General features: G+C 40.3%; 1 protein-coding gene across 2 annotated transcripts in view; it reads right to left on the bottom strand.

Moving 5' to 3' along the window:
• ATL3 (atlastin GTPase 3) overlaps positions 1–12,233 on the bottom strand; it is a 63,069-nt gene that overhangs the window by 22,507 nt on the left and 28,329 nt on the right. For both annotated transcript variants that reach the window (XM_006149803.3, XM_014588324.1), the window contains exons 2-5: positions 11,157–11,371; positions 10,607–10,750; positions 6,993–7,097; positions 6,459–6,509 (exon numbers count right to left, since the gene is read on the bottom strand). In XM_006149803.3, the coding sequence (XP_006149865.1) occupies positions 6,459–6,509; positions 6,993–7,097; positions 10,607–10,750; positions 11,157–11,371 (515 nt within the window). The remainder of the gene's footprint in view (positions 1–6,458; positions 6,510–6,992; positions 7,098–10,606; positions 10,751–11,156; positions 11,372–12,233) is intronic.

Consider the following 12,233-nt stretch of genomic DNA (forward strand, 5'->3'; position numbering starts at 1 on the left):
TAGTTGACTGCGGTTCGCATCCCGGACCCGGTGGCTTAAAACTCACGCCGGGCGCATGTGCTTGTGTGCCCAAGATCCCGAGAGAAGAATGGAGGAGAAGGGATTGCAGCGTGACCATCCCCCCTGGGGGGTGATTTCTCGCTCTCTGTCTCTAATGTCTCTGTCTGTCTGGCGAGCACACGCACCCTATAGTGAAAATCTCTCCAAAAAAAAAAAAAAAACCCTGTTGAGAATGCTTGCTTCTCTCTTGCATGTAGAAAAAATAAGTAAATTTTTTAAAAAGTCCTAAAATGTAATTTTTGAATTGCATTCAAAGAAAGGGAGTATGGTCTAAATGAAGTAGAAGAGATACTTTAAAAAAAAAAAAAAAAAACGCTTATCTCAAAAGTTGCAAGAATTCAGTAAATTGAAATCTATCAAATTATGAATACTGTTTTATTAAGAGAACAGTGCCTAAGCTAGAATGGAATGAAAAATAAACAGATAATGAAAAGCAAGCAAGAGTCACGATAAATGGACTAAGCTGAAGAACAAACCAAGGCTTTGATTTCATGCAATAATCTGGAAAATAATACAGATGTCTGAGAGAGTATCAATAGACTAGTAACTTTATTTTTTTCCTTTTTACACTTTCTTTTTTTTTGGAGAAGTTTTTGCTATAGGGTGCATGTACTCACTAGACAGAGACAGACAGAGAGACAGAAAGCGAGAAATCACCCCCCAGGGGGGATGGTCACGCCGCAATCCCTTCTCCTCTATTCTCCTCTCAGGATCTTGGGCACGCACGCACATGCACCCGGCGTGAGTTTAAGCCGCTAGGTCCAGGACTCGAACCGTGGTCGACTACATGGGAGTCCAGTGACATAGCCATTATGCTACCTGCTGGTCCCAGCCCAGTAACATTTTTAAAAGATGACTTGGCACTGTGTAACATAGTTCTCAGGAAGGAGAAGCTGGAAGCCAGAAAGTCAGGTAAAAAGCTGTTATAAGACCATCCACAGGGCCAGCAGGTGGCGTGGTGGTTAAGGGCTAAACTCCCATATAGTTGACCATGGTTCAAGTCCTGGACCAGGTGGCTTGCTTTCTCGCTTTCCCTTTCTCTCTGTCTCTCTGGTCAAATTAAAAAATAATAATAATATGGGACCAGCAGTTAGTGTAATGGCTATGTCGCTGGACTCCCATGTACTCGACCGCGGTTCGAGTCCCAGACCCAATGGCTTAAACTCATGCCAGGCGTGTGTGCATGTGTGCTCAAGATCCCAAGAGGAGAATGGAGGAGAAGGGATTGCGGCATGGCCATCCCCCCTGAGGGGTGATTTCTCGCTTTCTGTCTCTATGTCTCTCTGTCTTTCTGGTAAGCGCACATGCCCTATAGCAAAAACCTCTCAAAAAAATAATTAAATAATTCTAAAAACACACACAAAGTAATGAAATCATTACAAGAGATATAGAAGTGTGAAGGACAAAATAAAAAAACTAGGAAAGCTTGATATTGAAATGATTATAGGAGAGACAGGCTTAAAGGTATCTCGGGTTGAGGAACTAGAAAATATTGGCGCTGTTAAGAATAACATTTTAGAGAACCAGCAGTTAGCATAATGGCTATGTTGCTGGACTCCCACGTAGTCGACCATGGTTCGCGTCCCAGAACCAGTGGCTTAAAACTCACGCCAGGCGCTTGTGCGTTCATGCCGAAGATCCCGAGAGGAGAAGGAAGAGAAGGGATTGTGGTGTGACCATCCCCCTGGGGGGTGATTTCTTACTTTCTGTCTCTATGTCTCTCTCTGTCTGGCAAGCGCACGTGCCCCATAGCGAAAATCTATCCAAAAAAAAAAGAATAACATTTAAAAAGAATTACATAATTTTGGACCAGCTGATGGTGTAATGGTTACATTACTGGACTCCCACACAGTCAATCATGGCTCAAGTCCTGGACCTGGCAACTTAAAACTCATGCCTCGCACATGTGTATGCATGTCCAAAATCCAGAGAGGAGAATGGGGGGAGAAAGGATTGTGGCATGGTCATCATCCCGGAGAGTGATTTCTTGCCTTCTGTCTTTCTGTCTCTCCGGCAAGCACACACATCCTATAGCAAAAAATCTCTCTAAATAAAATTTTTAAAAGAATTACATAATTATATCATAATTTCCTTATCCCTGTTATGGGGTAAATTATATCCCACAAAAATAAACACTGAGCAGCTAGCCGATGGTGTAGAAGTTAAAGCAGCTGGATGCCACATGGCCTACTATAGGGTTCAAGTTCCAGACCTAGCAATTGAGAAACATTCTGGATTTGTGTGATGCAAGCCCAATATCGCAAGAGGACAGGGACCAGCAGATGGTGTAATGGTTATGTCGCTGGACTCTACATGGCCAACCATGGTTCGAGTCCTGAACCTGGTGTCTTGAAACTCATGCCAGGCACATGTGCATGCATGCCCAAAATCCTGAAAGACTAGAGTAGAAGGGATTGTGGCATGACCATCCCTCCTTGGCGATGATTTCTTACTTTCTATCTCTCTGCCTCTGTCTGTGCCCTATAGTAGAGCACACGCCCCTCTATAGGAAAAGATCTAACAACAAAAACAATAAAAAAAATCCCAAGAGGAAAATGGAGGAGCTATTACAGCATGGCCATCCTCCCCGTGGGGTGCTTTCTCACTTTCCCTCTCCCTCTGTGTCTCTAACTGTCTCTGGTGAGTGTACCCTATAGTGGAAAAGAAAAGAAAAGAAGAGAAGAAGAGAAGAGAAGAGAAGAGAAGAGAAGAGAAGAGAAGAGAAGAGAAGAGAAGAGAAGAGAAGAGAAGAGAAGAGAAGAGAAGAGAAGAGAAAAGAAAAAAGAAAAAGAAAAAATGTTAAAGTTCATAGGGTCTTCATATACATAATCAAGTTAAGATGAAGTCATTAGAATAGGCCCAAATCCAATATGATTGGTGTCTTTATGAGGAGATTAAACAGAAAAACAGAACACCATAAGAAGATACAGAGACACACAGAGAGGGAGAACACTGTCACATGAAGATAGAGGCAGAGCATGAAGTGATGCAACTATAAATAGCCAAGAATTGCCAAGGAATGCCAGAAAACCACCAGAGCTAAGAAGGAAACAAGAAAAGATATTCCCTTACAAGCTTTAGAGAGCAAGGCCTGTCAATCCCTTGATTTCCTTCTTCTAGTTTCCAAATCTGTGAAACAATAAATTTCAATTGTTTTAAGCCTTCCAGGTTATGGTACTTTGTTATGGTAGTGCCAGAAAGCTAACACATCACTCAAGTCTATTCATTTTTGTATCTCTCTCACTGACTATAAAATCACAGGAAGTATCATGTCTCTTACAAACCTTTTCTTCTTAAAGAGATTTTTGCTATAGGGTGTATGTGCTTGCCAGAGAGAGACAGACAGACAGAAAGCGGGAAATCACCCCCAACCTCTCGGTGAATGGCGACAATCCCTTCTCCTCCACTCTCTTCTCAGGAACTTGGGCATGCAAGCACACGTGCCTGGCATGAGTTTCAAGCCACCAGGTCCAGGACTCAAACAGCAGTCAACTATGTAGTAGTCCAGCACCTTAACTACCACACCGCCTGCAAGGCCTATATCTCAAATACTACTATCTATAAGCACTTGGCCCTCTACCTCATACAGGTTGGCATTTGAAAAATGTGTATGGGACCAGCTGCATAGCCTAATAGTTAAGGGAGCTAAATCCACATAGTCAACTGTGGTTCAAATCTCAGGCCCCATGGCTTGAAAAACGTGTGTGTACCCAAAATCCTAATAGGATAGAGAAATGGAGGACAAGGGACCATGGTGTGACCACGCCTCACTGAGGGTTGCTTTCTACATACTTCTGTCTCTGGCAAGCACACGTGCCCTCTGGCAATTAAAAAAAAAAAATTGTCACCAACATAGTAGAGTGGCAGTAATGCAACACTTTATAATGTTGAAGCCACATGGGAAGGTCCAAGGTTCAATTAATCCAGATTAACACTACTCTGGCTTACTTCAAACAGTTCCCAAATGAACCTAAAGCACTAAGAGCAGCTTTGTACAATCAAAGGCTTGCAAATAAGAATATGAGGCCTGTTTAAACAGTAATATTATCTATTAGAAAACTACGCATATATGGTTGAAATCACCCCCCACACCTGGCACACATACACATCTGTGATCCTGGCTGGCTGGAGCTGGGGATGAACTGAGGTGTGAGGACTTATTGGGGGTGCTCTCTTTCTCTCTCTCTCTCTCATGGAAGAAATACATAAACTTTTTAAATGAATGAAAGAAGCTTAAAAAGAAGTTAGTATCAAGTGAAATGATAACAAGCTCAAGTTTTGATGTAAATATTTTATAGAGCAACAGCCCTTAACCTCTGAGTCATGACACTGGTACAGAACTGTCAATTATGAAGTATAAGCAATTGTTATTAGTAATATGAAGAGTCAAAGTTTGCGAATAATTTTCTGGGTTTTTGTTGTTTGTTTTGCCACAGGGCACGAGCACTCACCGCAGATAGAAAGATAAAAGGGAGAGGGAGAAAGTGTACCCCCCACACCATTGGAAATGGCACACAAAAATCCCTTCTCTTCCATTTCTCCATCCTGTTGGCATTTTGGACATGCATGAACATACTCCCAGGGTATTTTTCAAGCCGCCAAGTCCAGGGTTCAAACAATGGGTCAGCCATATGGGATCTGGCTGCCTTAACCACCAGACCATGGAGCCAGCCCTCTGTTTTTCTTTCTTTTTTTTAAATAATTATTTATTCGGGGGGCTGGCAGGTGGCATGATGATTAACGGTGCTAGACTCCCACATAGCCGACTGTGGTTGGAGTCCTAGAACTAGCAGCTTGCTTTCTCACTTTCCCTCTCTCTTTCTCTCTGTCCCTCTCTAGTCAATTTAAATAAATAAATAAATAAATAAAGTTAAATTAAATGTGTTATATTATTATTGATCTTTTTTTAATTTGCTCTAGGGCATATGCACTCCAGAGAAAGACAGAGAAAAAGTGAGGAAGCAAGCCTCCAGGTCTGGAACTTGAACCACAGCTGGTCCTGTGGTAGTCCAGCAACTTAACCACCACATACCCACTGGTTCTGTTTTTCTTTTAAATATATATATACTGGAATTAATTCAAGATAATCCCCATAATAATGATACCTCACTCACTGGCATTCTTTTTTTTTTTTTTTAATTGCCAGAGGGTACATATGCTCACTAGAGAGAGACAGAAAGCACTCCCCAATACGGCATGGTCATGCAGCAATGTTTTTCCTCCACTACTCCTTCCCATCAGGATTTTGGGCTCACACACACACACACACACACACACACACACACTTGTCCAAGGGTGTTTTTGTTTGTTTTTTCTTAAAGAATTATTTTATTTAACTTTATTTATTATTATCATTATTATTTTCCAGTTTGATCAAAGAGAGAGAGAGAAAGTGATAAAGCAGCCACCAGGTCTGAGACTTGAACCGTGGTTGGCCATGTGGAAGTCCAGTGCCTTTAACCACCATGCCACTTGCCAGCCCCCTCCAATGTGTTTTTAAAGTGGCTAGGGACAAAATTCAAACCATGGTCAGTCCTGTAGGATATAGCTCTCTTAAACCACTGTGCTACAGGGCTGGCCCTAGCATTCTGTTTTCCTGAATGTCAGCAAGGGAAGCAGAATTAAGACAGCATGTCAGGAATTGCCTCAAACTCTGGAATATCCACCAAAGAGTGTTTTAGGATTAAAAACTGCTACATGGAAAACAATAGTGACTGAGTGGTAATAGTAATAATAATATATTAATATAATAATAATGGCTACCAATTATTATGCACATACTATCTTCCAGACACATAAGTCTACGCAAACAACAAATACTCATCTGTTAAATAAATAACCACCTGTATTACTGCAACAGCCTCATAACTAGTCTCAGTAAAAACCTATTCTAAATTCAGCAACCAGAGCGACCTTTTTACAATATGTCAGATTAACGGCCTTCCAAACCCTCCCATGGCTCCCATTTTCCCCAGAGAAAAACCCCTGACATGACTGGGACCTCACTGACACTCCATCTTTATTGTTTAGCACTCTCCTGTCTACCCTCCAACCCCCACTGGTCTGCCTACCATTCCTTGATGCTGCTAAGCATACTCCACCTCTGAGTCATTGTCTTGCTGCTTCGCCTTTCCTGTAGCATCCCCCTCCCCGCTCCCATTACATCTGAAGGATTTTCTCATCCACTTTCTTCTGTTCTCTGCTCAAATCAGTAAGGCATTCCATGATTACCCTTACTCCACTCCACAACAGACACACAGAATGCAGGATTACTATAAACTAAAAACATTGCTCCATGTTTCAGTCTTTTTCTAAAAACTACTCACCTCTAAAATATTTCTTAATCAAGACTTTTAAATGAGAATAATGATGTTAACATTTTTATGAGAGATATATACCTGCAGCTGTTGAAGATCATCTTCCTGAATGTTCTGGGATAAGTTATAAATCTAGAAAACAAAAATCCAGATTGATACTACTCTGGCTTACTTTAAACAATTCCCAAACAAGCCTAAAACATCGAGAGAAGCTTTGTACAATCACGGTTTGCACAAGAATATGAGGCCTGTTTAAACGCAAATAGTATCTGTCTTTTAGAAAACTATGAATATATGGTTAAATCAGAAAATTCTTCCTTTATAGTTCAAAATAGTTTTCCTAAGTTCCTAGTAAATCTACATTTTCTTATGGTGCAATATCATTTTCCATTTCACAGGTTTTTCTTGTAGCATCTTATATATGATAATGACCAAAGTAGAAAAACATTATAGCTCATTCTTGAGCTTGTAAAAGCTTAATCTACATTTATAATATAAAATGAACATTTACCTATCACCACAGAAATTGTTAAGAGAACAGTAACTGAAACTAGATGTTCTCCTTTTATCTTATTTCCTCTGCAAACTTCTTTCCCCTGACTCAAGTGGTTTTACCTGAACAGAACTAGTCATGGTGCTTAGAGCAAAGATGGTAGCACAGTCTTTCACAGTTGACTGGCTGTCGAAGGCCCCCTGGGTGTCCATTAGAACAACTGCAACCTAAAAAAATAAATGGTAAAACGAAATAGGTTAAAGTGAGGAGGAAAATGTAAAGGAAAAATTGAAAAATACAGGTAAGATTTACATAAGCCTTAAGTATACTTGCTTGTAGGTTCTAACAGAAAAGAGCCAACTATTTAGGTCGTTTGATTTGATCAGGGCGCTTTGCTGGAGAAGATGATCTGCTCTGACAGGGCCTACAGAATAATATGGAAAGACTAGCTGACCCACAAAAATGCTATAATCAATTATCTCAATGCCCAGCCAATCATTTGGATGCCTTTTTTTTTTCTTTTGAGAGGTTTTTGCTATAGGGTGCATGTGCTTGCCAGAAAGACAGAGAGAAACAGAGACAGAAAGCGAGAAATCACCCTCCAAGGGGGGATGGCCACACTGCAATCCCTTCTCCTCCCTTCTCCTCTCAGGATCTTAGGCACGCATGCACATACCCCCAGTGTGAGTTTAAGCCACTGAGTCCGGGACTCGAACTGCAGTCAACTAACTACATAGGAGTCCAGTGACATAGCCACTATGCCAACTGCTGGTCCCTTAGATGCCTTTTTATTGTTAAAAAAATTTTCTTTTCAAATACTAATTTGATTTAATTTAAACTTATGAGCTGGCATATTTTTAGCGCGGATCTGCAAGGCTGCATTCATTTCTCAAATTTCTAGGGTTTTCTGGTTGTTTTATAGGTGGAGTACAAAGTACTTTTAGGACAGTGTAGCTATTCTGAATGATATAGTAATGGTGGACACATGTCATTATACATTTGTCAAAACCCACAGAATATACAAGACAGTGAGTGAAACCTAATGTAAACTATGGGCATTAATGATGAATATAAATATCAGTTCATTAAATGAAATAAATGTATCATACTAACACAAATGTAAACAAAAAAAAACTAAGGGCAGGGAATCGCTAATAAAAATGTTAATGAAAGTAATCAAGAAGGTGTAAATGTGGGAACTCTGCTTTCCAATCAAATTTCCTATCAATCTAAAACTGTTCTGAAAGACAAATCATAATATTAATTACTGTTTAAGGTAAGACTCCAAAGCGACAATAAAAAACATGAAGTTTTATATTACAGTCAATACAACAGGATATAAAACCAAAGATACTTTCAAGATCATGTAATTAAAAAAGAAGAAAGCTTCCTTACTACTACTAAAATTATAGAGATTTCCTAAACTATTAAGAATTACTATGCCAAATGCCCAAAATAATAAATGTGAAAATAAAAACAAATTAGTTAGGTCTCTATATAAAGGGATCACAGAGTCAAAATTATTTATCCCTAAAAACAAATTATGGGGGCCAGCAAACAGAGTGGTGGTTAAGGCAGCTAGATCTCACATGGCCAGCTACACGGTTTCCCAGACCCAGTAGCTTGAAAAACATGCTGGGTACATGTGCATGTGTTCCCAAAATCCCAAGAGGAGAATGAAGGAGAAGGGATTGAGGAATGGCCATTCCTCTATTGGTTCCTTTCTTACTTTCCCTCTCTGTCTCTGGCCAGTGATCACATCTTACAGCAAAAAATTTAAAAAAAAAAAAAAAAGCTATGTACCATACCAGGCTCTGTGGTGCAGATGGAGGCATGCCAGACTACAGTGCTGGAAACCCAATGGTAACTGCAGTTCAAATCCCTTGTCCAGTTGGCCTGAGATACAATGGACACATGTATACACACCGAAGATCCTAATGAACTGAAGGACTAGAGAAGGGATCATAGTGTGACCAGATCCTGCTGAGAGTTCTGCTCTCTCTCTCTCAGCATGCATGTGCTATATCAGGAATAAAAAAAAAAAAAAAAAGGCTTGTATCAGGGGCTGAAGGGTGGCACAGTGCTCTATAGGGCTGACCTGACCTACATGGAAAGTTCGTGGGTTTGCATCCAAAGCCCTCTCGGTATGCACCAGGCATGCACATGTCCATGATCCAGAACTGACTGGAAGTGGATTGCAGCATCTTTTCTCTTTGGGGATGCTGTCTTTTTCTCTCTTGCTTAAGGAAGAAATCAAACTTTTAAAAATTGTGTATTTAGTCCTCTAGCTCCCAAAATATTGACTAAATGAGCATTTAGGAAAAGGTTAAACAGCACAACCTGAAGGGGAAATCTGAAATCATAAGCCCTAGTAAAGAGCAGATATTAGAGGCACAAATAGCTATGAAGGTATACTTGTAGGATGAGACTAAAAACAAAAGGAAATAACTAACTTCTGTATGTAAAACAAAACCCCCCTCCCAACCCTTAACAAAGAAATTTGTGAAGGGGCTCTATGAAGGCAGCTTACTAAGCACACTAGAGAATAAAGGTAAGAAATCCTACTGGGCTCAGTTTAGGTGGCACAGGCAGTAGCTTACTGAACTGCAATGCTGGAAGCCACATGGCTGACTGTGGCTTTGGATTCCAAGTTGATCTGAAAACACAGGTACACATGTTCCCAAGATCCTGAAGAGACCTGAAGGAAGGGGATCTCAGCATGAAGACACTCTACTGAAGGTGCCTCTATCCCTCTCTCACCTGTGCACACACACTCTCATGAATAAACTAAATTTAATACAAGAAAAAATCCTATTGATAGCTTGGGGGCAGTGAATGCCCACAGTGATATCTCCTAGTACCATTTCTGTGCTCAGTTCCTGGAACAAAAAAGCCAAGTCTAGGGACCAGCAGTTAGCATAATGACTGTCGCTGGACTCCCATGTAGTCGACCGCGGTTCGCATCCTGGACCTGGTGGCTTAAAACTCATGCTGGGCGCATGTGCGTGCATGCCCAAGATCCCGAGAGGAGAATGGAGGAGAAGGGACTGCGGCATGGCCATCCCCCGTAGGGGGTGATTTCTCGCTTTCTGTCTCTCTATCTCTGTCTGTCTGTCTGGCAAGTACACGCCCCCTAACGCAAAAACCTCTCCAAAAAAAAAATTAAAAAAAAAAAAAAAGGTCAAGTCTATGCCACTTACACAGGAATAAGGAAGAAGTAATACCTACAACAGTTGAGAACATTAGCCTCTGGGATGTAAAAATTAGGCAGAGAGAAGTATAGCACACATGATGGTCTCTTTGTACTAGAAGATTTATAGTATCATTTCACCTGTTAAAATATATTTATGTACTATTTTTAAATCATAGACTTGTAACACTTCAATAAAATTATTTTTCAGTTAGAAACACCCAGTATATGTTCAAGTTCTCATTTTGTTGGGGCCAGACTCCCATATGGCCAACCATGGTTCAAGTCCATTAAGGTGCTAGACTCCCATATGACCAACCATGGTTCAAGTCCCAGGCCTGGTGGCTTGTTTTCCTTTCCTCTCTCGCTCTTGCTCTGTCTCTCCCTGGTGAGTACACATGCCCTATAGCAAAAAAAAAAAAAAAAAATTTAAATAATAATGAATAAAATTAAATAAATAATTCCAAAAAATAAAAAAATAAACAAGTTCTCATTTTGTTGTTTTTTATTGTTAATGTTAATTTGTATGTGTTTTTTCATCCTTACCTTCTTCCCACCTGGCTTCTCCACAGTGAAAACTTCACTCCAGATTTGAATCCCAGTGGTTTCTGGGTCAGAGACCCCACGCCATGAAAATCCTGTTAATGGTTCTTCTGGGTCACCCAACCAATTTGAATGGCCATGCTCCTTCTATAGGAAAAAAAAAAAAATTTCCAATAAGTCTTTTTTTTTTTTTGGAGAGGTTTTCGCTATAGAGCGCGTGCGCTCGCCAGACAGACAGAGAGAGACATAGAGACAGAAAGCAAGAAATCACCCCCCAGGGGGGATGTTCACGCCGCAATCCCTTCTCCTCCATTCTCCTCTCGGGATCTTGGGCACGCACGAACATGCGCCCGGCATGAATTTTAAGCCACCGGGTCCGGGACGCAAACCGCAGTGGGAGTCCAGCGACATAGCCATTATGCTAACTGCTGGTTCCCTCCAATAAGTCTTAACTAAGTACTTTTATATACCAAGGATAATCCAAGCACTTATTTGGTTTTTTTAGCCATAAAAGTCTCATTTTTTAATTTGAAATGAAATAATTATACCTTACCTGAGAATATAAGTATCGTAGCATAAAGTCCAGAATGAAAGACTTGCCCTTTCGAAAGGCACCAGCCACTGACACCACAACCACATCAAGATCTCGGATGTGGTCTTGCAAGAGAATGCTGGCCAAGGCTTTCTCTTCTAGTTCGAAGGAATGTTGGTCTTTATGAACCAAAACAACCTGCACTGGACCAGGCTTTCCACTCTCCATGGCATCACCTGTGTTAATGTAAAGAAAATTAAAAATTACTATCAAATCTTTTTTTTAAAGAATTATTTATTATTATTACTATTTTTTCACATGAGTTTTGCCAGAGAAAGACAGAGAGAAGGGAGGTGTGGATAGTGAGAAAGCAAGTCAACCAAGTCCAAGACTCTAACATAGTTGGCCATGTGGGAATCCAGCATCTTAACCACTACACCACCTGCTGGCCCCATTATCAAATCTTTTTAAACATGTATTTTTGAACATGAGAAGAACAAAAACTTCTTAAACAGGGTATAAAAGTACTAACTACATAAATAAAATATGACCAATTAGTCTTTATTAAGATTTTTTTGAGCCCAGCAGGTGGCATTGTGGTTAAGGGGCTAGACTCCCATGTGGCCAACAGCAGTTCAAGTCCTCGACCTGGCGACTTGTTTTCACTTTCTTTTTGTCTCTCTCTTTCTCTCTGGTGAGCACAAGTATCCTATAGTAAAATTTTAAAATAATAATAGGTAAAATTAAATGATTTTTTAAAAATATTTTTTGTTCAATAAAAGATGGCAGTCAGGGCTAGCAGGTGTCATGGTAATTACAGCACTGGATCCTACATAGCTGACTGCACAATTTGAGTACCAGGCCCGGAATCTGAAAAACACACTGGATGCATGTGCATGTATGCCCAAAATCCCAAGAGGGTCCAGCAGTTGACGTGGTGTTAAGGCACTAAGACTCCAACATGGCTAACTGTGGTTCAAGTCCCAGACCTGGTAGCTTGCTTTCTCATTTTCTCTCTCTCTCTAATCAAATTAAAAATAATAATAATACAAAATAAATAAGTAAATAAAAAAAAAAAAAAAAAAAGTAAATTTAAAA

The sequence above is a fragment of the Tupaia chinensis genome, unplaced genomic scaffold, assembly GCF_000334495.1.
Source record: "Tupaia chinensis unplaced genomic scaffold, TupChi_1.0 Scaffold000273_1, whole genome shotgun sequence".
NCBI classification, from domain to species: domain Eukaryota; kingdom Metazoa; phylum Chordata; class Mammalia; order Scandentia; family Tupaiidae; genus Tupaia; species Tupaia belangeri.